This window comes from Myotis nattereri (assembly GCF_964212035.1).
Source record: "Myotis nattereri genome assembly, chromosome: 6".
Taxonomy (NCBI): domain Eukaryota; kingdom Metazoa; phylum Chordata; class Mammalia; order Chiroptera; family Vespertilionidae; genus Myotis; species Myotis nattereri.
The window spans coordinates 3,761,157-3,786,867 of record NC_138081.1 but is presented as its reverse complement, the minus strand read 5'-3'; the positions used below and the strand labels follow the sequence as shown (position 1 = coordinate 3,786,867).

The 25,711-nt window shown below is 59.5% G+C and overlaps 4 protein-coding genes across 12 annotated transcripts; 2 read left to right on the top strand and 2 right to left on the bottom strand.

Moving 5' to 3' along the window:
• The first annotated feature begins 13 nt into the window (after positions 1–13).
• DXO (decapping exoribonuclease) lies at positions 14–2,034 on the top strand. Its single transcript, XM_081093766.1, has 6 exons — positions 14–577; positions 681–916; positions 1,000–1,219; positions 1,323–1,458; positions 1,577–1,671; positions 1,756–2,034. The coding sequence occupies exons 1-6, from the start codon at positions 225–227 to the stop codon at positions 1,898–1,900; spliced, it is 1,185 nt and encodes a 394-aa protein (XP_080949892.1). The 5' UTR covers positions 14–224; the 3' UTR covers positions 1,901–2,034.
• Positions 2,017–11,612, bottom strand: SKIC2 (SKI2 subunit of superkiller complex). Its single transcript, XM_081093755.1, has 28 exons — positions 11,574–11,612; positions 11,393–11,496; positions 10,729–10,838; positions 10,515–10,632; positions 10,315–10,429; positions 10,137–10,211; positions 9,795–9,848; positions 9,512–9,702; positions 9,218–9,346; positions 8,860–9,005; positions 8,107–8,253; positions 7,904–7,988; positions 7,625–7,731; positions 7,180–7,326; positions 7,004–7,100; positions 6,639–6,851; positions 6,449–6,559; positions 5,055–5,285; positions 4,645–4,782; positions 4,352–4,489; positions 4,127–4,231; positions 3,728–3,875; positions 3,508–3,634; positions 3,191–3,401; positions 2,944–3,054; positions 2,657–2,875; positions 2,343–2,483; positions 2,017–2,253 (listed from the first exon to the last, which is right to left on the bottom strand). The coding sequence occupies exons 1-28, from the start codon at positions 11,593–11,595 to the stop codon at positions 2,053–2,055; spliced, it is 3,741 nt and encodes a 1,246-aa protein (XP_080949881.1). The 5' UTR covers positions 11,596–11,612; the 3' UTR covers positions 2,017–2,052.
• A 54-nt stretch (positions 11,613–11,666) lies between these two features.
• NELFE (negative elongation factor complex member E) lies at positions 11,667–19,344 on the top strand. Of its 6 annotated transcripts, XM_081093764.1 has the most exons (11): positions 11,667–11,872; positions 12,213–12,295; positions 15,051–15,120; positions 15,202–15,347; positions 16,034–16,108; positions 16,233–16,270; positions 16,442–16,743; positions 16,843–16,987; positions 17,108–17,162; positions 17,394–17,496; positions 19,173–19,344. In XM_081093764.1, exons 2-11 carry the CDS (start codon positions 12,221–12,223, stop codon positions 19,268–19,270), a joined length of 1,107 nt encoding a protein of 368 aa, XP_080949890.1. In that variant the 5' UTR covers positions 11,667–11,872; positions 12,213–12,220; the 3' UTR covers positions 19,271–19,344. The 6 variants fall into 6 exon arrangements, with proteins under 6 accessions (XP_080949890.1, XP_080949888.1, XP_080949889.1 ...); XM_081093762.1 differs by having other exon boundaries at positions 11,790–11,872; positions 16,442–16,987; XM_081093763.1 differs by having other exon boundaries at positions 11,797–12,295.
• Positions 19,345–19,404: 60 nt separating this feature from the next.
• Positions 19,405–25,614, bottom strand: CFB (complement factor B; the record flags this gene model as incomplete). 4 transcript variants are annotated; one of them, XM_081093758.1, is made up of 18 exons in its annotated part: positions 19,405–19,688; positions 19,983–20,032; positions 20,109–20,241; positions 20,321–20,427; positions 20,601–20,677; positions 20,768–20,921; positions 21,560–21,677; positions 21,779–21,876; positions 22,280–22,417; positions 22,513–22,614; positions 22,872–23,003; positions 23,324–23,462; positions 23,728–23,864; positions 23,957–24,058; positions 24,257–24,430; positions 24,556–24,741; positions 25,103–25,336; positions 25,430–25,614. In XM_081093758.1, the coding sequence occupies 18 exons, from the start codon at positions 25,563–25,565 to the stop codon at positions 19,536–19,538; spliced, it is 2,370 nt and encodes a 789-aa protein (XP_080949884.1). In that variant the 3' UTR covers positions 19,405–19,535. The 4 variants fall into 4 exon arrangements, with proteins under 4 accessions (XP_080949884.1, XP_080949883.1, XP_080949882.1 ...); XM_081093757.1 differs by having other exon boundaries at positions 20,601–20,921; positions 25,430–25,565; XM_081093756.1 differs by having other exon boundaries at positions 19,613–20,032; positions 20,601–20,921; positions 25,430–25,565.
• Between the last annotated feature and the right edge of the window lie 97 nt (positions 25,615–25,711).

Genomic DNA, 25,711 nt, shown 5'->3' with positions numbered 1-25,711 from the left:
AATGATCGCGTCATCGGGCCGGAAACCCGCCGGGTCTCCGCGTTCCTGCGCGGCGTCGGCTCCGTGGTGACCCGGCCTGGGCTCAGCCGCCTGCTCCTGCCCTCCCCGCGGGTGCACCGGGCGGGAACCCCCCGCCCCGTGGTTCCAGGCCGGGGCCGGCCGTCGCGAGGCCCGCGCCTTCCCGCCTCCTCTGCAGAAGGGCCGCCCCCGCCTCCCAGCGCCTCATGGAGTCCCGGGGCACCAAGCGGGGAGCTGGGAAGGTAGAAGGAGCCGAACCGCGGAACAAACCCCCGCGCCCCGCGCCCTCGCTGCCCACGGAGCCCGCCCTCTACTCCGGGCCCTTCCCGTTCTACCGGCGCCCGTCCCAGCTGGGCTGCTTCTCCCTGGACGCGCAGCGCCAGTACCACGGCGATGCCCAGGCCTTGCGCTACTACAGCCCACCCACCGCTGGTCAGGGCCCCAACTTCGACCTCCGAGAGGGGTACCCCGACCGGTACCAGCCGCGGGACGAGGAGGTGCGAGAGGGCCTGGACCACCTGCTGCGCTGGCTCCTGGAGCACCGAGGCGGGCTGGAGGGGTGAGCGCGGAGACGAGCAGCGCGGGCGCGCACCGCCCCGGGGGGAGCTCCGGGAGCCATCCGCGCCAGTGCGCGGTGCCCTGCAGCCTCTCCCTCCTCTCAGGGGTCCCGGCTGGCTGGCAGGGGCCATCGTGACGTGGCGGGGACACCTGACAAAACTGCTGACGACACCGTACGAGCGGCAGGAGGGCTGGCAGCTGGCGGCCTCCAGGTTCCAGGGGACGCTGTACCTGAGTGAGGTGGAGACGCCGGCTGCTCGCGCGCAGAGGCTCGCCCGGCCGCCCCTCCTCCGCGAGCTGATGTACATGGGGTACAAGTTCGAGCAGTACATGTGTGCAGGTGAGCGTTGCCCCTGCCCTGCAGGCCCCCCGCTCCCCCAGAGACTGCGAGCCCCCACCCTGTTGCTGCTTCTCTCTGTACAGACAAACCTGGAGGCTCCCCCGACCCCTCTGGGGAGGTTAACACCAACGTGGCCTTCTGCTCTGTGCTACGCAGCCGCCTGGGAAGCCACCCTCTGCTCTTCTCGGGGGAGGTGGACTGCACAGACCCCCAGGCCCCATCTCCGCAGCCCCCCACCTGCTATGTGGAGCTCAAGACCTCCAAGGAGATGCACAGCCCTGGCCAATGGAGGAGCTTCTACAGGTTCAGGAGGGGGTGGGCGGGCCAGGGCCGAGAGCTGACAGCTGGGACAGGGACTTGGGGGAAGAGGAGGGGGCGCCCCGCTCAGGCCTGTCTTTCTTTACAGACACAAGCTCCTGAAATGGTGGGCTCAGTCATTCCTCCTGGGAGTCCCCAACGTTGTCGCTGGCTTCCGCAACCCGGAGGGTTTCGTCTGTTCCCTCAAGACCTTTCCCACCATGCAGATGTTTGAACACGTCAGGGTAAGGCGGTGGTACCTGAACCCCCACGCCAAGACCCCAGGCCCCGTGTCCAGCCGTAGTGTGTCCCTCTGCCGCTCCTGCCCTCACTCGTTTCTGCCTCCTCCTCGGCCCTCTCCAGAATGACCGTGACGGCTGGAACCCTTCCGTGTGCATGAACTTCTGTGCCGCCTTCCTCAGCTTTGCCCAGAACACAGTCGTGCAGGACGACCCCAGGTGAGGCATTCCGCTCTGCCCTCCCCTCTGGGTCCCAGGAGCCTGGCCTCCAGCCCTCAGCTGCTGACTCCGTCTTCCCCTCAGGCTTGTCCACCTCTTCTCCTGGGAGCCTGGCGGCCCAGTCACCGTGTCTGTACATCGGGACACACCCCATGTCTTCCTGCCCACATGGTACGTGGAAGCCATGACTCAGGAGCTCCCATCGCCCCCCCAAGACACTGTCCCCTAAGGACTTATACTTCAGGGGGGCTGGTCCTGTCTCTGTGCAGTTAAAGGCAGATTTCTAGGTGGTTCTCCCTGCTGTGTCTTTGAGCTGTCACCCTGCCCAGCACCTCAGTACACACCGGCGGTTTGCTGTTTTATTATTCCCCATGGGGCCATTCACTGCGTGTAGAGGCTAGCTGCAAAGACGATGTCCCTCCGCAGCAGGGTAGCTGCCGTCTCCATCTTGGCACCCAGCACAGGCTCGCCGACCAGGCGGGCCGCCCCTCGCAGTGAGCGACACATCTCGGCCAGGCGCTGGATGCAGCGGACCACCAGGCCCTCGGGCGTCCCCGAGAGCCCTGCCAACTCCGAGAAGGGCTGTGGGGGAAGCAGGGTGGGGACTAAATTGGATAGACCTGGGCAGGCTCTCCCCAACCGTCTGCAAAACCCCAAATCCAGTTACTCACCATGCCCCGGGCCCACTCGTACACAACCCCGACCAGCCCGAAATTCAGCTCCCCTACAAATTCTTCCACTGTCTGGTTCAGGCCACAGGCCACCTGGACCTCACCAATCCGCTTGGCCACAGCGCGGACACGTTCCACTCCCTGCAGGTGGGGAGGACAGGTTAAGACCCCCTTCCTGCTCCAGGACTAGGGGGGCTCAGATCAAGGAAGAAGCCATTCCAGCTCTTCGGGGCACGTACAGGGTTGGAGAGGTCCCGGGGGACCCTGGGGGTGGGGCCTGGGAATGCTGCAGCCCGGGGAGGGGGGCCCAATACCTGTTTGAGGGTGCTTGGGAGCTGCTCCCCAGTGTCCCCGGGGCTCTGGCAGACCAGGCCGGAGAGCAGGGCTGCTATCTCCTCCGGCCGCAGGGCACTCAGAGCGTTGTCGAACATGAGCTCGGTGAGGAGCAGCTCATGGCTGCTCATGGCACAAGCCACGCGCCCCGCCAGCTTCACCGTGCCCGCCTCGTCTACATAGCCCAGAGTTCGGAGCACCTGGACGGAAGATGGCGGGTGTCGGGAGCCTGCTGTTCTCCCTCACTAGCCCCCCACGCTGCTCTCACCTCTACTCGCTGGTGGTACTCGGGGAGCAGCAGCAGCGACTGGTCTGACAGCAGGAAGCGCAGCCGCTCTATCTCCTTCTGTAGCTGCCTTCGCTCCTGCAGCTTCAGGTACTGTGGAGAGCCACAGCAGGGGCGGGTCAGCTCTCCCTCGCCCTCCACGGGGCTTGAGGACCAGGGCTGACGTGGGGGTGGGCAGCCTACAGGGGACCAGAGAGAAAAGGCTTAAAGCTGGCATCCAGGGCCCTACCTGGGCAGGGAAACGGGGGCTGTGCACACACTGAGCCCCCCGGATCAGCTCCTCTAGCTTCCGGGCCCGGAGTCCCCCCTCAACCACTGACACATCCTTAAGCTGCAAGTCGTTGACAGGGTCAAGGGTAGGGGGTCCTGTCGGGTGGGCCTGAGCCAGGCGCAGCAATTCCTGGGCAGCAGCGGTCACAGCAGCGAGGGGAGGGTCCTTCCTGAGGAAGGAGCAGGTCCTGAGACAGGCTGCGGGCCTCCCAGCCCTGCCTCCCACTCCCCCCCACGTGGTCCCTCCCCGGGAAAGGGGCCTCCCCAGCATCAGACTTGAATTTCAGCTGCTGCCTCCTGCTGAAGTCCTCCAAGATCTTCTCCCCGTTCACCCGGAGCACTTTGGTGGTGATGGCAGCCACGTCTCCAGGCTGGAGCTTGGCCACAGTGTGGTCACAGGGCCCTGTGAAAAGGGACGAGCAGGGTCAGACCTCGCCCCGATCCCAGGTGCCCTGCCTTCACTGCCCTTAGGGACCTGGGCATCTGCCTCTCTCACCTTCAGGCAGGAACAGTTTGAATCCCACCAGGTCCTCTGGGTAGGGCACACCTGGGGAGGCCGAGCGCCTCTCCTGTGGGTCCTCAGACACGGGTTTATCACACAAGACCAGAGTGGTGAATGCCCTGCTGGTGGAGTTCGAGGAGACCTAGGGGCAGGAGGCCGGGACGGAATGAGAGGAGTGGACAAGGTCGAGAGCAGGTCCCACCTCAGGCAGGGATCCCGGAGCAGCCGCACAGAGCCCACCAATGCAGACCACGTCAAGCAGGCGGGGTGGGGAGCGGGGGAGGGCAGAGGGCACGAAGTGGTGGTGATGGGAGGAGAGGAAGGCAAGAGGGAGGATGAGGGCACTGCCGAGTGTAACCTGCTCCTCCCTCGGGCCCAGATCCCCGGCATCACCTGCAGGATCACACCCAGTGCGTTGTGATGCTCCTGAGTCTTCACAACCACCACCCTCCCGGCCGAGAGAGACTTCAGCCCGTTGACAGACTCCATGACACGTCGCTGAGGAGCGGGGATGTGCACACGGATAAAGGAGGCAGTCAGGGATGCAGGGACCAGTTCGGGGGCACCCAGAGTGCCGCCCTTTCTTCCCCTCCTCCGTCTGCCCGCACCCCTGCTAACCTGGATCAGGCTGCGGGTCTCTGTCAGCTCCTCTCCCCAGCTGTAATACTCAGGCAGGTCCACCAGTTGGCCAGTCAGGTCAGGCTCCTCCAAGGCCCCCAGCTTCTTGGTTAATTCAGCCAGAGCCTGTTCGTGGGCCTGGGCAGAAGCAAGGGCAGGTGTGAAATGAGTCTCCAGGCTCTGTCGGCTACATCCCCACCTGCAGCCCGCTGGCCTCCGCATGCCCACCTATCCCCAGCCTGGCTTCCCTCGTCCAATGTCTAGGCCAGGGTACTGGTCACCCGACCCCTCACCTTGCTGTCCTTGCGGGACGGAAACTCAGAGAAGCTCCTCTTCATCATGTCCTCCACCCTGAGGGCGTCCACCCGCAGCAGGTTGAGGATCATGGTGTACGTGAGGCGGAACTGAGACTGCAGCTGCGATGGCTTACCCTGTGGGGAGTGGGGAGACCAGGCTGGGCCCGTTGCTCCCCAGCCAGCCCTCTGCGGACCACCCTAGACAAGCTGCCCATGCACCGCTTCTGCCAAATAAGGGAGCAGAACTGATGGCGTCACAAGGCCCTGCTAGCGCCGCACTCAGTGTGGGAGAGAGTGGGACCAGGTCTCGCCCTGGGATCTGCTGGCTCCCACGGGGCTTCCCCGGCAGAGGAAACAGTAGACAGACAGGAGAGGCAGCCACGGGTGGGGCTGGGCCTGTGTCTCACCGTCATCATGCGGTGCAGGTCCACCATCTCGGGCACGCGGCCCTTGCAGAGCAGGATGACGGTGCCCGTGGGGTCCAGGCCCCTGCGGCCGGCGCGGCCCGCCATCTGCACGTACTCCCCGGGGAGCAGGTCCCGGAAGGCGTTGCCATCGTGCTTTCGCATGGAGTCAAACACCACCGTTCGGGCCGGCATGTTGACACCCATGGCAAAGGTCTCTGTGGCGAACAAGACCTGGGACACGGGAAGAGAGATCAGCACAGGCCACGCAGCCACCCCCCGCCTCACTAGCAAGGCCATGTAGGTACCTGGCGGGGTCCAGGTGGTTAACTCAGGAGCCCACTCCACTCAGGGCAAATGGATAGAGCAGGGACGACCACTTCCCTCATTCATTTACTTAGCTATTCCTTTCTTGGTGCCCCCACATCCCACCCCCCCGTCAGTCATCCAATGTCTAATGAGTATCGTTTTGTGTGAATGTGTTCTTACACGTTGTCTTATGTGCATGTAATTTGCAATTCACATCGAAAGCAGTTGTGTATCTCCTGCTTCCTTACTTCTTTTCCTCCACATGGTGTTTTCAGCACCCACCTGTCCCTGTGGTTATACCTAACGCCTCGCTTCCAACTGCGGCAGGACAGTGGGGAGCATCCCTCCAGTTACCCGGCTGCTCTCCCCGGGGGGCAGGGACCGATCCCTGCCAGACTAGCCAACAAAGAAAGAGCAGACCTGTTTCCCCCTGGCGCGGGTGAGGACTTCCTGTGGCTTATATGCAGGAATGGAATTGGGTCAGAGTATGTTTACCTGCTCTGGCCTAAGGAAAGCCAGGCACGCTCCGGACTGGCCACCCTGTGCGAAGGGCCCTAGAGGCCTGTGCGGGCAGACCTCGCTCGACGGCAATTCGCAGATACTGCGTGGCCATCACCATGGGGGCAAGACCCTCCCGCGAAAAGGTTACCATTCACTGAAGGCTCAGAAGATGGGGAGCATTTGTAACACTATTCTCTAAAGTACGTACGTTGTTTTTAGACATAACGCTTTGTACACTTAACAGAGTTCAGTATGGTGTCAGCATAACTTTTAAGTGCACCGAGAAGCCAAAAAACCCGTGTGACTCGCCATAATGCGACACTACGGCGGTCTGGGACCCAGCCTGCAATGTGCCCGAGGTCTGCCTGCGGCTGTGGCAGCTTCTGGCACTAGCCAGTTCCCTAAGTTTCACCATCTAATCACTGAACTCTTATCTCGTGAGTTTCAATTTGCATTTTTCTGATGACAGCGTCTATGCTTGCTAGCTTTTTGGGTTTCTCTTCTGAGCGCATCCCCGTTTAAGATGAGGACCCTAAAGTCCGGGAGATGAAGAAGCTGCCGCAGGGCCGCAGGGAGGAGGCGTGCACCTTGACCAGGCCGCGGCTGAAGAGCATCTCCACAATTTCCTTGAGGATGGGCAGGATGCCGCTGTGGTGCACGCCCAGGCCTCGGTGCAGGAGCTCCGACATGTGCAGCACCTGCGGGGACCGAGACCGCGGTCAGGGAGGGGCGTCGAGCACCCAGCCCACCGGCCTCCAAGCCCAGGGCCCTCCACACCTGGGGCAGCTGCCGGTCAGAGCCACGGAGGCGAGCAAGGCAGCGCTGCAGGAAGAGGTGAATCTCGCTCTTCTCTGAGCTCGTGGTGAGGTCCAGGGAGGTGAGGCCCGAAGCCTGCTCGTCACAGCGGCCCCGGGAGAAGGTGAACACCACCACGGGCAGCTGCGCACGGGTGCGGAGGGAGGCCAGGAGGGACAGGTACACACCGCGGTCCTGGGGAAGGGGGTGCAAAGGCACAGGTGGAGCCACCGGTGGGGGGAGAGAAGGAAGTGTCATCGGGGGCAGTGCTCACAGCGCAAGTCCGAGGCCCCGGGGGACGAAGGAAGAGGCAGGTGGTGGAAGGTCTGGAGCCTGCTGGTCCTCACCTGTGCAGGCCCCCCCTGATGCGTGGGCTGCTTGGCCCCAAAGGTCTGGGCGTGTTTGCTCATCCTCTCCTTCTTGGCCTCCACAGCTGCATAGTACCTGGGTGTGCGGAGGACGGCCATCAGTCCCGCCCGCCGGGCCCAGCGCTGACCGCCCCCCCCCCCCCCCCCCCGCTTACCCCTTTGTGTGGAAGGCGCCTCGCGAGTCCAGCAACAGGAAGAGCTCCCCCTGGGTCTTGGGGCTGTTCCCCGTGAAGAGATAATGCTCCAGCGGCACGGGGCGGGCGGCAGTGCTGACCACGTAGATCTGGCGGCGCTTCAGTCGTCTGAGCGGGAAGGAAACCGGTCGGGTGGGTGGGAAGGGGCAGCCCACATCCCCACCCACTTTCCGCCTCTGGCCTCCCCCAGTCTTTTCTGGGAGCTGGACTGGGAGGCTGTCCCCGTCATCGTATCTCTCAACATTCAAAGTGGTCTGGGCCCAAGTGGGCCATGTTCCCCAGACCCACCCCGGCCCCCTCTGCCCCCACGGTCTGGCCACGCTCCCTGCTGTGGCCGTCCTCGCCCCACCCCCAACCACGGGAGGACCACAGCCCCTTCGCCCAGCACCCGGGACACACATCTCACCCAATCCAGTCAGCAAACTCAAGGGCGTTGGGGACAGTGGCACTCAGAAGGATGATGGAGACATGGTCAGGAAGCATGATGAGCACCTCCTCCCACACGACCCCACGCTGGGCAGAAAGGGAAGACAAGTCACGGGCAGCTCAGAGGGCCTGTCCTGCTCCTCCGCTTCCACTGGAGGGCAAAGGCAGGGAGGTTGCAGGGTGTGTGGCGGGAGCTGCTGAGCTGGCCCCACAGGAAAGAACTGCTGGTCTGGGGCCCCACGAGCCTCCTGCTCCTTACCTCCGCGTCATTGATGTAGTGAACCTCATCGAAGATGACCCACTCCAGGTCCCGGATGACGTCTGAGCCGCTGTACAGCATGGAGCTGGGGGAGACCGCAGGCTGACTCCCCAGTGGCTCCTGCCTCTACCAACCCAGCCAACAGCTCCAGAGCAGCCTCGCCTTCCTGAGCCAAACCCACCGTGCGAGTGCCCATCTCTCACCGAAGGATCTCTGTCGTCATGATGAGGCAGGAGGCCTCTGGGTGCAGCTGGACGTCCCCCGTGAGCAGCCCCACGTCCCCGAATGTGTTTCGGAAGTCTCGGAACTTCTGGTTACTCAGGGCCTTGATAGGGGAAGTGTAGATGGTGCTGGAAGAGGGTGAGGTTCGCCAGTCACTCCACACAGACTGCGGTCAGCACCTCCTCGCCCACCCTGAGCACTCCCAGCAGCATGCCGCAGCGCTCAGGCGCCCCCCTTTCTTCACCCAAACAGCCCTCATTCTCCTTCATGACGTGATCCCAGAAAAATTCTGTCCCTCGACCCCTTCCTGAACTAAATGCATGCAGGTCATGCTTCTAAACTCTCTCCCCACACCTTCTCATTTCCTCCCAGGCCCGTCTCCATTCCTCCCCCAACTCTCCCATCTAAAAGATGAAGTAAAGCCAGGCTGGTGTGGCCCAGTGGTTGAGCACTGACCTGTGAACCAGGGGGTCATGTTTTGATTCCCAGTCGGGCACATGCCCGGGTTGCAGGCTCAACCCCAGGGTGGAGCATGTAGGAAGCAGCTGATCAATGATCTCTCTCATCACTGATGTTCCTCTCTCTCTCTCTCTCTCTCTCCCCTTTCCTCTCAGAAACCAATAAAAATGTGTTTTTAAATAATGAATAAAAGATGAAGTAAGGACATGGGAAGAGAGGAGCTTTAGAAAGGACGCGGGAGCAAGCAGGGATGGCTGAGGAAGGGAAGGTGGTACCGCGTCATGTGCTTCTGGGCAAGGGCAATGGCGTATTCGGCCACAACCGTCTTCCCTGCAGATGTGTGAGCCGCCACAAACACCGAGTCGTGCCGTTCCAGGTGCAGGATGGCCTGTTTCTGGAACACATCAGGCTCAAATGGCCACTGTGGGAGAGAGAACTAGATGAGGGCTAAGGAAGGGGGAGGGGCCTTCCTACCTCTGGCTCCTGGGGCACGCAGGGCAGTAGAAGGCCAGAGTGAGCGAGGCTGGGACTGAGGTCCAAGACCAGCCCGGAAGGCATCTGGCCTCTGGCGAGGAGAGCGGACAAGGCAGGGGCGGGGAGGAGGCGGGGAGACGTGAGGCCTGGGCACACTACCTGGAAGGCTGGCTGGGGGACGAGGCGGTAGAAGTCACCCACGGGGGAGGTGACATCCACAGGAATGGCCCACTGCTCCTGAGGGAGGGGCCTGGGGGGCTCTGAAGGGGACACAGCTGTGGACGCTTCCTGGAAAAGTAAGGGGTGGGAGCGACAGAGATACAGCCAGAAAGCTCCCCATGACCACTCCTCCCAAGAGATGCTCCAGTCTCCCCCTTAGAGCCAAGCCAGCCAGCCCACCGCCCGGGGCCAAGGCCCCCTTCTTTCCCGTTTCAACTGCCCAGAAGCACCCACCTTCAACACTAGGTCCTCCAAGCTGCTTGCTCTGGCCACGGGAGCACTGCAGGGAGAGGCTGGGACAGTGTCTCCTCTGGTACCTCCTGGCTGTCCCACTGCCTCCCTCTCGTCTTCGTCGCCCCCACCCAGATCCAGGGGCTCTAGCAGACGGCTGAGGCTGAGCAACCCAGGCGCTGGAGCTGGGTGATCTGAGGAGCCAGGCAAAAAGGGAGACCCAGTCCGTCCATCTCCGTTCTACAGGAGAAGGGCACCACTTCTACACGCCCATCCCAGAACTCACCCTTTGGTGCAAAGTCCACACCTCTCCTGAAGCCAGGTGGAACGGTAAGGAGGTCTGCAGGGCAGGGACAGAGCGCGTCAGGACCACTGCGCACTCCCGAGCAAGTCCCACGTCACACAGGCTACAGAATGCCATGCACAGCACGGGCGTTGTAGCTGGGGACAGCTGTAACAGTTTTCCAACACGCGACCGTAACGTTTGTTACGGAAGGGGGACCTTTTCCGAACTTGACCAAAGGCACAGAAGGGCTAGCAGCAGCCCAGTGCTAGGCCTGGGACCCTCGTCCTCAGGGCCCAGACTTGGAGCCCTGCCTCCCAAGGGTCCAGCCTGGCACCACCTCACCTTTCTCAAAGTCTATCTCCTCCTCAGCCTCCTCCCGGGTGCTCAGCTCTGTGAGGGTGGGCTCATCCATTCCACCTGGGGAGAGGTTGGACACGAGGAGTCATGAGGGGGGATATGGGAACCCTTCCCTGGAGACTGAGGGCTCCCTCCCCTTCAATCTCATTTCCACAACAGTTACCTGGCCAGAAAGGGTACTGTGTTGGATTCCCCCACAAGGACTGGGAGATGGGCCCTGGTGGCCGGCGAAGAGATAAGGAGGTGGTGGCCGACAGGTCTGTATTCTCCAGCAGGACCTGAGGTGCGCGAGCAGAGCCGAGGCTGAGCTTGCCTCCGACCCGCCTTCCCCAGCCCTGCTGCTCGTGGCCCCTGGGCCCTTACCTCCTTGAAGCCCAGTATCTGGCCCGTGGTTGGCTGTCTCTGGGCTTGCAGGTCGGAGGGGACTGGGGCCCCCAGTACAGTAAGGAGAGACCAAGGATCCATCTTCCTCTGCCACTTTCTAGAGAGAAGGAAGTAACTTTCAAGTCTTCTTTCTCCTCTGTCTCAGCTCCCTCCATGGGCCCACCTCCCTCGGCCAGGCCCCTCCGATGCCCACCGAGCTGAGTGCTCCAGGCCATGCAGAGGCAGCCAGGCTGGAGACGACAGGAACCGCTGCTCCGCTTCGTGCTGCAGATCTGGGGCACAGGGAGGGAGGCCGTGGGGAAGCTGGGGCCAGGCGAGATGAGAGACAGGGGTGGGACTGGTGTTAGAGCAGAAACGGCAGATGACCCAGACAGACCAGGACAATCAAAGTGAAGCGATGTTTCCCAAAGGCTGTGACACTTTCAGGGACAAAGGACCTGCTGGTTAATAGTACAGATTTCAGAAGCTGGGGCTGGACCCAGGAATCTGTGTTCTTTAAAAGCTGTCCCCCTGATTATGAGGCACCTGAAATTTAAGAATCACCAGCTTTAGGGAAAAGGGCCCAGACCGAAAGATGAAGAGTGGGCTGGCATCTCAGCCACCAAGTGCTTGGAGACAGAAGGGCCTGCACGAGGACAGACACACTGGAAAGCGCAGTTGGGGAGCTAAGACACCCCCGGAGCGCCCCGCTGGTCCTCAAGGGGCTCCCACCCGGAGCAGCACTAGGCTGGAGTCTGCCCTGCACCAGGCCGGCCCGATGACAGGTGTCGACAGAAAAGCGGGTCATGCTCGTCCTACTGTAAGGAAAGGGTTTTGAGCCCAGTGCGGGTCAAAGGTTAGGGTCATAAGTCACTCACCGTGCTCTCCGGAGCCCCCGGCACATTCCGCAGCGCCCAGCGCCCAGTGCATCCCAGCTCCACAGCCCGAAGAGGCAGGTCCAGGGGGTCCGGGGGAGGCAGCACTACGGGAGGAAGATCAGAGGTCAGGGGTCAAGGGTAGATTCCTGTCTACTCCTTCGTTCCACCCCCGCCCGCTCACCGAGTCGCTCCGTCTCCATCATCTGGGAGCCACAGCAGCTGCCCCGCAGCCGGAAGTGCAGCGAGGAGCGGCGGTAAGCCCCGCCCCCGAAAGGGCGGAAGTGAAGGCGACTTCCGCCACCCACCCGCCGAGTGCCTGCGAGGGGCCACCGGCTCCGGCTCCGGGAAGGCCGGGCGGAAGTGCCTGCGAGGCGGCTGCCGTGGGTGCCGCGCTTCCGCCCCTCGTACGTCATCGCTCCGAGCCGGCGACCGTGCCCGCGGGCCGCCGCCCGAGACCGCGGCTGGGCTGACGCCCCACAGGTAAGGCGCCCTCCGCACCCTGCGCCCTTTTCCGAGCTCCTTCCTTCTTCCCTTTTCCGATGTTCCGAGGGCGCTGCGCGGGTTCCGCCGCCGCTTCTGCCGCTGGGACCCCGCGGTGGCCATGCTGACCCGTGGGGTAGGGGGGCTCTGGCGCCAGCGTCTCGGCGACGGAGGGTGTTTGTCCCGGTCCACGCGGTGCCGCTGGGCTGCTGTCCGTGATTCCTAGCGAGGCGGGGTGCGGGCCCGAGCCTAAGCCGGGGCTGGGAGAGGCGACCCCAGGAGTCAGCAGGCCTGGGCGGTGCCGGTGGAGAAAGATGTCTTGGCCCCGCCCCTGAACCAGGAGCCACCATGTTGGTGATACCCCCCGGACTGAGCGAGGAGGAGGAGGCTCTGCAGAAGAAATTCAACAAACTGAAGAAAAAGGTGAGGGGTGTGGCGGGCCGCCGCGGTGTGGCGCGGAGCGGCCGGTCTGTCCTATCCGCGGCCCTGGAGCTGCCTCCCTTCCCCGCGGCTTTCATCCTGCAGCTGGCGCTCCCCAGTGTGGCTTTCCCGTTCCGATGCCCCTAACCTATCCGAAATAAAGCCAGCATCTTCCTCCGAGCCTAACCTCGGTCCATTTCTCCATCGTCCAAATACGGACCGACCACATTCCTCTGAGTGTTTGGAGTCACACATTTCAGCTCTGCCGTGGCCGGTTAGAGCATCGTCCTGACACGCAAGGTTGCAGGTTCAGCCCCCGTCGGGGCACAGACAAGAATCATCAGTAAGGGGAGCAGCACACCAGTGTTTCTCTCAAATCAATTTTTTAAAATCTCATCTCTGACTTTTCCATTTGCATAGCCAAACAATTGCTGTCTTTTTTAATGCCCTATATAATAAAAGCCTAATATGCTAAGTGTCCAGCCGTTCAGACAATCAAAGCATAATATGCTAATGATACGCTAAGGCCGCTAAACCACTCACTATGACATGCACTGACCACCAGGAGGCAGACTCTCGACCGGTCAACCAGTTACTATGATGTGCACTGACCACCAGGGGGCAGATGCTCTGACCGGTAGGTTAACACATTGTTTGCAGGTAGCTTTTATCTCGCGCTAACAGGTGGCGGGGGCCATTTTTGCAGTTGAATAGATTGATTACCGTGATACCTGGAAGTACATACATAATTCACCGTTGTATGTGTTAGAGACCCAAATTTTGTCCTTTGGAATTCGTATATCTGCATGTTAGCATCCCTTTAGAGCAATAAAAAAGTATAAAAATAAACGTATTTATACGTTACCCGCATTCTACCGCTAGTCTATAAAAAAGTATTAATACGTGTCCCGCGCTCTACTACCAGTCAACGTAAAACGTATAAATACATTTCTCGCATACAATGTGTTAACTTGCTGCTGGGGTCCAGCTGATCTGGACTGAGCGAGATGAGCCGGACACGCCCTGGAGCCCTCCTGCGGTCCCTTCCCAGCTGGCCACCCTCTCACGTCCCTCCTGGGCCGGGCTCCAGTCGTGCACCAGTGGGGTCCCTCGGCCTGGCCTGCACCCTCTTGCAATCTGGGACCCCTCGGGGTCTGTCGGAAAGCCAGTTTCGGCCTGATACTGCAGGCCAGCCGTGGGACCCCACTGGTGCATGAATTCATGCACTGGGCCTCTAGTACATATACATATATATTTTTTAATTTCAGAGAGGAAGGGAGAGACAAGTGGGGACATCAGTGAAGAGAGGGAATCATTGATCTGTTACCTCCTTCACACCCCCTACTGGGGATTGAGCCAGCAACCTGGGCATGTGTCCTGACTGAGAGAATGGAATCATAACCTCCAGGTTCATAGGTCAGTGCCCAACCACTGAGCCACACCAGCCAGGCTCCTTGATTCTTTCTTGAAAATAATTTCTCCCATTTCTTTTTTCCTGCATATTCCATAAATCATCAGGTCTTTGCTGATGTTCACGTAGACTGTTGTAACGGTCTCTAAACACGTTTGTTAGTGTGTGTTTTTAACAGATTTCTTCACTCTTATTAAAATGATCCATTGGGAACACAAGACTGTCCTTTTTCTCAGAATCCTTAAGTAGTTTCACATTGTCTGTGGAATAAAATCTTTTTTAAAAAAAATATATTTTATTGATTTTTTACAGAGAGGAAGGGAGAGAAATAGAGAGTTAGAAACATCGATCAGCTGCCTCCTGCACACCCCCCAACGGGGATGTGCCCGCAACCAAGGTACATGCCCTTGACTGGGATCGAACCTTGTGGAATAAAATCTTAAGTTGGTATCCCTTTTTTCGTAAAATAGAACTATTCACTAGTCCCAAAACATGCATTCCCAAAGCCTTCTTATATCTGCATTTTTTCACACTGTTTTCTTTGTGTAAAATGCTCTTTTTCTCCATCTCTGTTGTACAGATTTTACCCAGAGTCCAGTTTAATAGCTATTAGACATCAGAAAATTTTACTTGCTCTCGAGCAGTTTGCATCTCTAATAAACATTCTTGACAATTTAGTCCAGACATTCTATTTTTCAGATTGTAAGCTTCTTGCACAGGAGGAACTGTGTCTCATACTTTTGCATGTCCCTGCTATAAAGTAATGAAAGGCGTGTTCTTGTTAAGTACGCAGAAGATGGGTGGGTGAAGCCCCCAAGAAAGGCATGTAGGCCTATGCCAGTGGTCGGCAAACTGGGGCTTGCGAGCCACATGAGACTCTTTGGCCCCTTGAGTGTGGCTCTTCCACAAAATATCACGTGCGGGTGTGCACATACAGTGCGATTGAAACTTCGTGGCCCATGCGCAGAAGTCGGTTTTCGGCCTGGGCCAGTCTATTTTGAAGAAGTGCTGTTGATATTTGGCTCTGTTGACTAATGAGTTTGCCGACCACTGGCCTATGCTTACTTGCAGCTCATACCCGGGAGCTCTGGTCCATGATTGAATTCCTCGTCTTCACCTTCAGAAACTTGATGCTTTGGGAAGTCACTGGATACCATGGTTTGGGTGGCGTAGGTGTCGCTGGCACGGCAGGTGGTCTCGGGCTGCCTCAGCGAGCCTCTCCAGGAGCACCATTGGCGTTGTTTTCTTTGAGAAAGGGAGCGCCTGGAGTGATGTGGCAGGGGCCTTGGGAAAGGATCTGGTCAGGGTGGCCCTCACCAACTCCTCTGTTCTCATTCTTATTCCCAGAAAAAGGCATTGCTGGCTCTGAAGAAGCAAAGTAGCAGCAGCATAGCCAGCCAAGGCGGCGTGAAACGCTGTGAGTGACGGGAAACGGGAGCACAGGGCTGGCTTTTCTCCCTCCTGGCTGCCATAACGCCTCTTTCCCTCCCCACTCCAGCTCTGTCAGAGCAGCCCGTGGTGGACACAGCCACCGCAACAGAGCAGGCAAAGCAGCTGGTGAAGTCGGGAGCCATCAGTGCCATCAAGGCTGAGACCAAGAACTCAGGCTTCAAGCGTTCTCGAACCCTAGAGGGAAAGTTAAAAGTAAGCACAAGCAGAAAGCTAGTCCAGGGACCCTTAACTCGGGGGGCATCCCTCCACGCTGGAATGGAGGCAGGTTGAGGGGAAAAGGAACGCCTGGGCAAATGGTCTGCCACTCCGAGCGAAGACAGTGGGCGACTCCCGAGCTCTGCACTTGGCACCGTCTGGCTCCAGTCCGTGTGTGAGAGCTCTTGGCTTGTGTTGTGCTCAGGCGGTGAGCGGCGGAAATGCTAGCAGGCTCAGGAAATGTTAGCCAGCCAAGATACACTTAGATACACTAAGTGCTTTACGGGTGTATTAGGGTCGCTTATTTTGAAATACCACATAATCAAATAAGAAAAGTACAGCCCTGACCGGTTTGGCTCAGTGGATAGAGCATCGGCCTGCCGACTGAAGGGTCCCAGGTTCGATTCCGGTCAAGGGCATGTGCCTTGGTTGCGGGCACATTCCCAGTAGGGGGTGTGCAGGAGGCAGCTGATTGATGTTTCTAACTCTCTATCCCCCTCCCTCCCGCTCTGTAAAAAATCAATGAAATATATTTTTTAAAAATGAAAGAAAAGTACAAAGGAATTAAAAGGAAAAAAGGCCAGCAGAGGCGAGAAGCGGGCAGGGAAGAGGAATCCCCTCCTCTGTCCCATGGCTGGCCGCCTCCTGCTCCCACTCTGAGGTGGGTCCCTACCTCTTTCCAGGACCCTGAGAAGGGGCCGGCCCCCACTTTCCAGCCGTTCCAGAGGAGCATATCTGCCGATGACGACCTGCAGGAGGTAACGGCTCCCACTCCTGTCCCTGAGGGGCCCACTGCCTGAAACTAGGGGGCTCCTCACTGAAACTAGGGGGCTCCTCACTGAAACTAGGGGGCTCCTCACTGAAACTTGGTCTCCTTTTCAGTCGTCCAGACGCCCCCAGAGGAAGTCTCTGTACGAGAGGTGAGCCAGTTAGAAACAGGACTGGGTCCCGGTGGGGGGCTGCCTGGTCCGTGGGAGGTGTGGGGCTGGAGCGGGAGGAGCTGGGCTCCAGACCGAGGGTTGAGGCTAGTCTACAGGGTCCTGAAAGACAAGGTAAAGGCCCCCTTTGATCCTCACTGTCTGCTCCCCTAGCTTTGTTTCCTCCAGTGACCGGCTTCGGGACCTGGGGCCCGATGGGGAGGAGGCAGAGGGCCCAGGGGCTGGAGACGGCCCTCCGCGAAGCTTTGAATGGGGCTACGAAGAACGTGGTAACGCCCGCTCCTCAGTGTCCCCTCCCCGAAGCCGCAGCCGGGACCGCAGTCGTGAGCGGAACCGGGACAGAGAACGGGACCGGGACAGGGAACGGGACCGGGACAGGGAACGGGACCGAGACAGAGAACGGGACCGGGACCGGGACCGAGACCGAGAGCGAGAGCGAGAGGGCCCTTTCCGCAGTGAGTGGGCGTGGCTAGTGGGGAAAGTGGCCTCAGCGAGGATTGAGGGGGCTCCAGCTCACACGGAGGGTGACACAGGGTCCGTCTGTGGTCCCACAGGGTCGGACTCGTTCCCTGAACGCCGGGCCCCTCGGAAGGGGAACACTCTCTACGTGTACGGGGAAGACATGACGCCCACCCTCCTCCGTGGGGCCTTCTCCCCCTTTGGAAACATCATTGACCTCTCCATGGACCCGCCCAGAAAGTAAGGAGGACGTCGGGTGTGCGGCCTCGGCCAGCCCGTCCCCCGCAGCCTGTAGCATCGGGCTCGGCTGCAGTAAGAAGAGCCCGCGTCCCTCTACTGACCCTGTCTCCTCTCATCCAGCTGTGCCTTCGTCACCTATGAAAAGATGGAGTCGGCAGATCAGGCCGTTGCTGAGGTGGGACTTCCCAGATCCGTTCCTCCCACCCTCCTGCCATCCTCGTGTTTTCTCTCAAGTACTGAGAGCCGGAGGCCATCGTTACCTCCTGAGAGCCCCTCCCCACTCACAGCAAACCTTATGTCCTCAGATCCCGGCTCAGGCCACTGCTAGGATGGCAGCCCGTGGAAATTCTCCTTTGGTTTGTCTGTAATGTTTCCCCATCCTCTGCCCCTCCCCTCTCTGCCCCAGCTCAACGGGACGCAGGTGGAGTCCGTGCAGCTCAAGGTCAGCATTGCCCGCAAACAGCCCATGCTGGATGCCGCCACTGGCAAGTCTGTGTGGGGCTCCCTCGGTAAGAACGAGGTTCTTCCTCATCCTGCCCCACCGCTCACCCCTTCTTCTGGTTCCCCTGCATGTCCTGGGTTCCCTGGATGCCTGGGTGTGTGGGGGGCTGTGGGAATGGGAAGGAGAGTGGTCAGGCCCTCTGTCAGTTGGAAGTAGGAGAAGGAAGAGAAAATGGTTGAAAATAACTGTAACTGGAGCAGGGTCAGGTTCATGAGGAAGATGAGCAGCTCGTCGCCTTGTTCATTTTGAGGTGAAGTGTAGTTGGCTTTGGAATAGGAACTGGAACTCAGGCACGAGGTGGGAAACGAAGACAGATTGTCACCTGTATCTCGGGGTGGCTACAAAATGATAGTCTCATTGGGGAGACTGACTTCTGGAGAAAAAATGGCCCAGGACTGGGCTTGGGTAGTAGTCAGAGAATATGGTGGAAGCAGGGCGCTTCCCCGTGCCCCGCCCGCCCCAGCCCTCCTGACATGGTAGGCCGGGGTTGATGCAGCAACCGAGACAGCAGGAAGGGCCCGGGCCATTGAAGCCAGAGCACCCGCTTTGAGAAAGGGCATGCCAGCACTGCCGGAGTGCAGAGACCCCAAAGACTGGGAGCTGCTGTCGGGGGATCGCTAGCTCCAGAGTGGCGGGGATGGAATCCTTGGCAATGGGGTGAGGAGAGGGACGCACTGGGAACAGGGAGGAACAAGGAAGGGAAGGGAAGCTCGAGGCTCAAGGGAGAATGCTCTGGCCACAGCTACCCCCAGAGTGAGTTCTGTCGGGCGAGTAGCACTTCTCATTTTTTTTATTTATTTATTTAATATATTTTATTGATTTTTTACAGAGAGGAAGGGAGAGAGACAGTTAGTTAGAAACATCGATGAGAGAGAAACATCGAACAGCTGCCTCCTGCACATCCCCTACCAGGGATGTGTCCGCAACCCAGGCACATGCCCTTGACCGGAATCGAACCTGGGACCTTTCAGTCCGCAGGCCGACGCTCTATCCACTGAACCAAACCGGTTCCGGCACACTTCTCATTTTAGCAGAAATAGATTTTCCTGGCAAAGGAGTGGGGCAGAACAGGGGTTCAGAGCAAGAGTGACCTTCCAGATGAAAGGAAGGCTCAGAAAAGACCAGCATGTCAACAGAGGGCTATAGAGATTTTCTCATTTTTAACTTTTTAAAAAATATTAATTTCATAGAGGAAGGGAGAGGGAGAGAGATGGAAAGATCAATGATGAGAGAGAATCACTGATTGGCTGCCTCCTGCACGTCTTGCACTGGAGATCAAGCCCGCAGCCCAGGCATGTGCCCTGACCAGGAACCAAACTGTGACCTCCTGGTTCATAGGTCAGCGCTCAGCCACTGAGCACACTGGGCCAGGATAGTTTTAATTTTTGATGTATTGACTCAGAGCTGTAGTACGCACCATTCAGATGTGTCAATAATAACATTGGCTGTTTTTCTAAGAACCAACCATTTGTTAACAGTATCCCCCTGTGGTAACAGCGTACCGCTCACTGCTTGCTGGGGTGTTGTGGTTTGGCAGCCACTGGGAGACAGGCCATCCCGGCCACCGGAGGGCAGCATAGAACAGCTTCCAGGAACCAGAGGCCAGGAGTGGGGTCAGGCTCCGTGTGGGGTCTCACCAATGCTCTCCTTCAGGCCTTAACTAATCCTTTCCTCCCTCCCTAGCCGTCCAGAACAGTCCTAAGGGCTGCCATCGGGACAAAAGGACCCAGATTGTCTACAATGATGATGTCTACAAGGAAAACCTTGTGGATGGCTTCTAGGTGGCGGAGCTGAACTGCTTGTGCCCCGCCTGCCCGACACTGGTCTCAGTAAACCACTGAGGTGGAAGCTCACACATCTCCCTCAGCCTCTGGTTTCTCAGCACGGGATTGGGTTGAGCCTTTTACAACGGCCATTAGATTGGATCTCATTTGTGGCAAGATGGCCAGTGCGCCTTCCCCACTCCCTTACCCCCAAGGATGTTGAACACAGGTGTTGTCACAGCTCTTTTAATTGGATCCCATGCCCCTTCCCAGCAGGAAACCCCTATAGAAAAGGCTCCTCGTCACTGAGTTTCTCCTTGAGCCAAGGCAGCACTTGGAAGAGGTTGATGTGAAAGTCTCGGGCGTGAGCAGGCACCTGGTGCTGCAGTCTCTTGTCTTTGCAGACATCCACGACTCCCCAGCTGATCACACCAACCTGCAGGGGTGTGGGGTGCCATGGGTCATCTGGTAGAATTTCTCCTGCACCTCAGGAAGCACAGCTGCTCCCATTGCACCTGCACTGACCTGGGAGAAATAGACTAGGAACCCACTCGGTCCCGTCCTCCGCAGCAGCCAGGCCACACCGTGGTCCTGAGCCAGCCAGTTCAGGGGTAGTCCTAAGGCGAGGCGGCTCTGCCCTCCCCTTTCTAGCCACATCTGTTGACCTTTCCTGCTTTGGGGCCCGTGCTGACCACTTGGCGTCTCCCCGGCTGGGAAAGGAGAGACTTACTTGAATGAAGCGACTCCTCTTGTGAATAATCAGGGGGCCGCCAGAATCACCTACAGGGGAGGAGAAGCTGCAGCGAACCTCCGGGGCCTTGGGAACTTGCAGCTCCACCAAAGAGCCTTTTCTCACCTTTGCAAGTGTTGGGGTCAGCATAGGGATCCACCCCTCCAGTGCAAAGGAACCTGGGGGTGACCACCTCAGAGATGTCCTTGACTTTACCATAGCCTGGGGCCTTCTGAGCATCTCTCTCACACGCGGCTTTCTGTGGGCGGGGAGAAAGGGATGAAGCAGCTCGCTCGGAGAGTCGGCTGAGAACCTCCTTAGGGTCCCACATTGCTCACCTTATCCCCGTTCTTGATGTAGACCTCCTTCCGAGTCAGCTTCCTGTCCTTGAGCGACTCGGACACAAACAGAGCTTTGACGTCCTTTGCTGGGAGCAGCTCTTCCACTGGACAGATGGACGGACTGGGTCATTTCAGCACTCCTCTCCCCACCGTCTCCGCAGCTCCCTCGGCCCCTCCCTAGGAGCTGGGCTCAGGCAGGCGCCTCCTCAGCATCCCTCACGCCCCACTTGTCTCTTGGACTCTCACCCTAGTGCTCCTCTCCCTGAACATGTCTTACTCTGTTTCTGGCAACTGGTTGACAGTGGAAGCCTCAAAGCTTGATTTGTGGCCACAGTGCAAGGGAGACAGATGGGCCTGTTCAGGAGAGGTAGGGAAGGGATGGCAAACTGCACCCCAGGCCTCCAGCCCCACCTTTCAGTCTCCTCGGGGAGCCCGATGCCTGACCTGAGAGTCTTGCTGTACTGCAGCTTCTCCTTGAGCTTGATCAGGGCCACGTCATAGTCATAAAATTCCGGAATTCCTTCTGCTTTTTTCCCATTGATGTTGTACTTGGGGTGAAATAGAACTTGTTCTATGTGCAAGTCCTGCTTCTTTCCTCCTAAGGTCAGAGGAGAGAGGACCTCTGGGCCACCCACTTCTACGAGCAGCCTCCGGCCTCTGGCCCCGGGCCTTCCCTCTGCTTCAGCATAGGAAGCAGGGGCGGGGTCTTTCTCTGCTGAGGGCCATTGGGGTATTTATAACATCATCCATGGGCCATACAAAATTATCAAATTAAAAATTAGCATGCTAGGCCTTAGCTGGTTTGGCTCAGTGGGTGGAGCACTGGCCCATGAATTGAAGGGTCCTAGGTTGGATTCCGGTCAAGGGCATGCACCTTGGTGGCAGGCTTGACCCCCACCCCCTGGGAGGCAACCAATTGATGTGTCTCACATCAATGTTTCTCTGTCTCTCCCCTTCCCTTTCACTCTGTCTTAAAAAATCAGTGGAAAAATGTCCTCAGGGGAAGATTAACACAAATAAAAACAGCTTGCTATCTTTGGTCAAATATTTAACTCCTCTCTAATGCCTTGGCAGGGCCAGACCAAATGATTCTGTGGGCCTTATATGGCCCACGGGCCAGACGTTCCCCGCCCCTGGTGTAAAGGAACGAGCTACATTGAGGGTGGGCAGACCGAGCTCAAAGTGGGAGGTGTTAGCTGGAGGGTGGAGCTCGGAATTGACCCACTGCATCCTTACCCACGTTGACCTTGATCCAGTGCGGCTGGTCCTCCACTGTGAAGCAGTGTGCCGCTGTCAGCACAAAGTACGGGGACACCACAGCCCCCATGCAGTTCTCGTGTGTGTTCGGAGGGCGCTGGTAATGATGGCGGAGGGGAAGCCCTTTCACCAACAATCCTAGCGTGGGCCCTGCCCCTGCCCTACTCCCCCCCCCCCCCCCCCGGCCGCCATGCTTACGGTGACCGAGATCTTGGCCTGCCACGGTTGCTTGTGGTAATCGGTAGCGTCCTTGTGCTCCCAGACCATGCCGCAAAGACCCAGGGTCTGGCTTTCATCTAGAGAGAGGAAGGGCGAGCGCTGAAAGCTGGGGCGCTTCATCCCAACAGCAGCACCTTCGGGAGGGACACCTCCATGTCCACGGGAGCCGAGGCCCATGAGAAAGGAGCGGCAAGGGCATTCACTTGTACTGAAGACACGGAGTCACTGGTACAGGGGAAAGGATTTGAGACTCCGATCGGAGACTTGGCTGGTTTTAGGCCCAGCTCACGAGTTTGCCGTCTCTTGGCCTCATCTGTAAAACGGGGCTGGAGAAAGGCCCCTGGGAGCTCTGGTCCTAAGTAGACGGTGCCAGGAGGCAATCGGCACCGCGGTGGAGCCAAGGAGAGGCCTCCGGACGGCCAGGGCCTCGGCGGAGCGGGAAGGAGGGCCTGGGACAGCGGGCTCCCGACAGCTGCCTACCAATCATTTGGTAGAAAACATTCTCCAGGTTTTCCATGTCCTTGACTTTGAACACATGTTGCTCTTTATCTTTCTTGGAAGCCAAAGCATTGATGTTCTCTTGGTTCACCAGAGGCCCAACCCCAAACACGTAGACGTCTGAGGGAGAAAGGGAGGGTGAGGGTCCACGCCCGGGAGGGCCAGGAGCTGGAGCTGGGAGAGCAGGCGGCTGGGCCCTGGCCAATGGAACTCACCCAGGTAGTCTTCCCTTGGGTTTTTGCGATCTCTACCAATGTCCAGCAAAGACCGGATGTCCTGGATGACAGGGACTGGGTCTCCGCCCATGTTGTGCTGGCCTATGGAAGAGACGGACCGTGAGGGGAGGCAAGGAGGGTCCAGACAGACTGCTCACGGCGTGGCACGTGGCTGGGTAGGCAGGTTTGGAAGTGACAGATCACAGAGTCCCTCCTTGTAAAATGTCACAGAAAAGATCAACATGGTTCCCGCCTGTTGCTGCCTGGGGCCCCAGCCATGAGTCTAATGTTCCATGTGGACTGAAGGGCCACACACGAGGGAGAGGGTGGGGAGTCGGGCAGGAGAGAGCCCGTCTGACCGTCAGTCATGAGGATGATGACGTGGCGGGTGCGGTTCCAGCCCTCGGGAGGGGCGTCCCCCGCCCAGCTCATCATGTTGTACACCGCCTGGAGGGCCTTCTTGGTGTTCGTCCCCGTCTTCAGTTTGTGATCTGTGGGCAGGAGAGAGGTTGCCACCTCCCAGCCTTCCAAGCCACCCTTCAGCCCCGGAGGCCTGTCACGACATCCCACGTGGTTCAACTTGTTTAGCTGATGGTCATCCCACTGACTTCCCTTTGCAAAGTGACTCTCTCAGCCCCTAGCAGGTTCCCACTAACCTCTGTGCCCCGCGGACCCTGCTGTCAGCCATGCCCTACACGGTGGTCCTCCCTGTCCCCAGGCGGTCTCACACCGCACCCTGAACCTTGACCTCTCTGACCCCAAAGGGAGTGAACTTCCCACCATCCCCTCCTACCACTCCCTGACTTCTGACCTTCGTAGCTGATTTTGTCGAGCTTCTCTGTGACCCAGGCTGCGTTGCTGCTCTCTGCATCGGACACTCTGATCAAAATGTTGGTGTCGGTGGCGTAGGTCACTAGAGCGTACTTTGGGCTCACCCCGTAACTGGCCACCTGAGGGAGTCAGGGCAAGAGCATTGCAGGGAGGATACTCAGCTGGGGCGGGGAAGGTCCTGGTAAGAGACTCCAGGGCCGACTGGTCACTGGGATTGTCAGGGGCGTCTGGGTTACAGGTGAATAAACTGCTTCAAGTGAAGGGGAAGGAGGACGGGCTAGGACCTGAGGCTTTTCCAAAACCCTGGGGCTCAGAGGGGCTGCCAACCAGGAAGCTAGTCCTGTGAGGGCCGTTCAGGGTCCCCCATTGAAGGAGGGGCTCCACCTTCTCAATGAAGGCTTTCAGGCAGTTCTTGGCGCCGGTGAAGTTGCGCGCCCCGATGCTGTCGGATCCATCCAGCACCAGGTAGATGTTCATGGAGCCCGAGGGGTCCAGGACAATCCTCCTCTTCTGTTGTTCCCCTGCGCGCCCCACAGACACTCAGACTCCCTGCCCCCCACCTCCCACCCCCGCCCTCCCGACTCCCGCCCCACCTCCCACTCCGCCTTCGCACCTGGGCTGTGCCCATCCTCAGCGTCCGCGCCCTCTATCCTCTCCGTCAGAGAAGACAGGAAGGCTTCGGCCACCTCCGCAGGGGTGTCGTACATGAAGGAGTCTGGGGGGGTCGGAAAGCAGGTCGGATGTCTGGGAGGGCCCGCAGCACGGGCCAGACGCGGCGGGGGGTTCCAGAGTGGGAAGGGCTCAGCGGTAAGTTGTACAGGAGGTTTGGCACAGAAGGAGGCAGTGCCCTGGCACGGGGACTTGAGGCCGAGAGCCAGACCTGACCTGAGGGCGGGCATGGGTCAAGGGTCACCTTGGCAAGAAGGCTCTGTTCCACTCCAAGAGCCACCTTCCTGGCAGGTTCGCCGCTGGGAGCCGCGCAGGGTGAGTCCCCGGCTGCAGTAGTAGGTGACGCTGTCTTCAAGGCGGTACTGGCTGCCCACCTTCCTTGTGCCGATGGGGATGCCTGGGTTGGGGCAGTACCCCGCTGCAGAGGCATGAGACCAGAGTGAGGCCCGGGGCCCGCGGGCAAGGCAGCGCCCAGGAGCGACCAGGCTTCCTCGGCTGCGGCACCGGCAGGGACAGGCCGCCGTGGGGGAGCCGTCTTCTCACCTCCATTGTCACAGATGGCTGTTTGCCCATCCCACCGACCAGTCACTTGGCAGGTGCGATTGGCAGAGCCCCGGAGAGTGTAGCCATCATAACACTGGAACGAGATCTCGTCACTCAGATTGTAGTAGGCAGCCCGGGGCCAGTACTCCCCATTCTCAAAGTCCTGTGGTCGTGGACAGCGGATTGCTGGGGGAGGGACAAGGAGAAGTCACTGCGAGGGGCGGGCTGCCCTTTGGAGCCTCCCTCCCGGCCTCAAGGCCCCTCTCGGTCCCCCAGGAGCAGCGTCTCCCCGCCCCCCGAGGCCCCTCAGTCCCCGGGAGCCCACCGCCCTTCCTGCCCACTCCTGAGTGCTCTGTCCGCTGCAGGGCCGCCTGGTTCCCTCCTCCTCCCTCCTTCCGCCTTCCCCCCTCCAGCCCGGGACAGCTCCTACACCTGCTCAGCCCAACTTTCAGCCCGCCTGGCCTCACACACGGATCAGCCTCGTCGGGACCTCGGCCGCCCTGCTCCAACCCTCTGCTGGCCATGCCCACCCTCCCTGCCCTCCAACCTCTGCATTCCGCCTTCTTGACAATCTTTTGGTCTTTGGTCTGCAGGGCGCTCCAGGACCCCGTGGATCTGCAGGTGCGAGCCTGCACGGGGTACGGGTAGAAGCCAGCGGGACACACGTACTCCAGTGCCTGGCCCTCCTTGAGAAGCCGGAAGGAGCCGCCTTTGATCTCTACTCCCTCCAGAGAGCAGGGTCTTTGGGGCTCAGCCACGGACACTGGTGTGGTGCCCACACCTAAAAAGACAGGCTGGTAAAGCCTGGCCTGCCTGGCCTGCCAGGCCCAGGAGGGATGCTGGGCAGAAGGAGGGGGCAGTGACCCTGGCTTACCTCCAGGCAAGAGGCCCAGGACCAGGGCTACGAGGCAGAGCCAGGGGCAGGGGCTGCTCCGCGGGGCCCCGGAAGGCGGGCGAGGGGCTGGCGCTGGAGGCCGCATGGCCTTCCCCGGCTGGTGCTGCATGGCCATTTGGCTCAGCGTCCAGGCTGAGACTGCAGACCTGGGCCAGGGCGCACTCCCGTCCCCTGCCCCCCACACCTCCAGCCTTTTATGCAATCAGAGTGCTGGCACCTGCCGCTCGCCCTGCCCGCCCTTCCCACATCACTTTCCGGAAT

Bases quoted from the DNA above. Each gene is read 5' to 3' on its own strand.
- DXO (XM_081093766.1), top strand. From the start codon at position 225: ATGGAGTCCCGGGGCACCAAGCGGGGAGCTGGGAAGGTAGAAGGAGCC. The intron at 917-999 runs GTGAGCGTTGCC...CTCTCTGTACAG, and splicing joins CGAGCAGTACATGTGTGCAG to ACAAACCTGGAGGCTCCCCC. The intron at 1,220-1,322 runs GTTCAGGAGGGG...CTTTCTTTACAG, and splicing joins CAATGGAGGAGCTTCTACAG to ACACAAGCTCCTGAAATGGT.
- NELFE (XM_081093762.1), top strand. From the start codon at position 12,221: ATGTTGGTGATACCCCCCGGACTGAGCGAGGAGGAGGAGGCTCTGCAG. The intron at 15,348-16,033 runs GTAAGCACAAGC...ACCTCTTTCCAG, and splicing joins CCCTAGAGGGAAAGTTAAAA to GACCCTGAGAAGGGGCCGGC. The intron at 16,271-16,441 runs GTGAGCCAGTTA...CTGCTCCCCTAG, and splicing joins AGGAAGTCTCTGTACGAGAG to CTTTGTTTCCTCCAGTGACC.
- SKIC2 (XM_081093755.1), bottom strand. From the start codon at position 11,595: ATGATGGAGACGGAGCGACTCG. The intron at 5,286-6,448 runs GTGCACGCCTCC...CCCGTGTCCCAG, and splicing joins TCAGCCGCGGCCTGGTCAAG to GTCTTGTTCGCCACAGAGAC. The intron at 4,490-4,644 runs GTGAGGGGTCGG...GCTTCTGCCCAG, and splicing joins CGTCCCGCAAGGACAGCAAG to GCCCACGAACAGGCTCTGGC.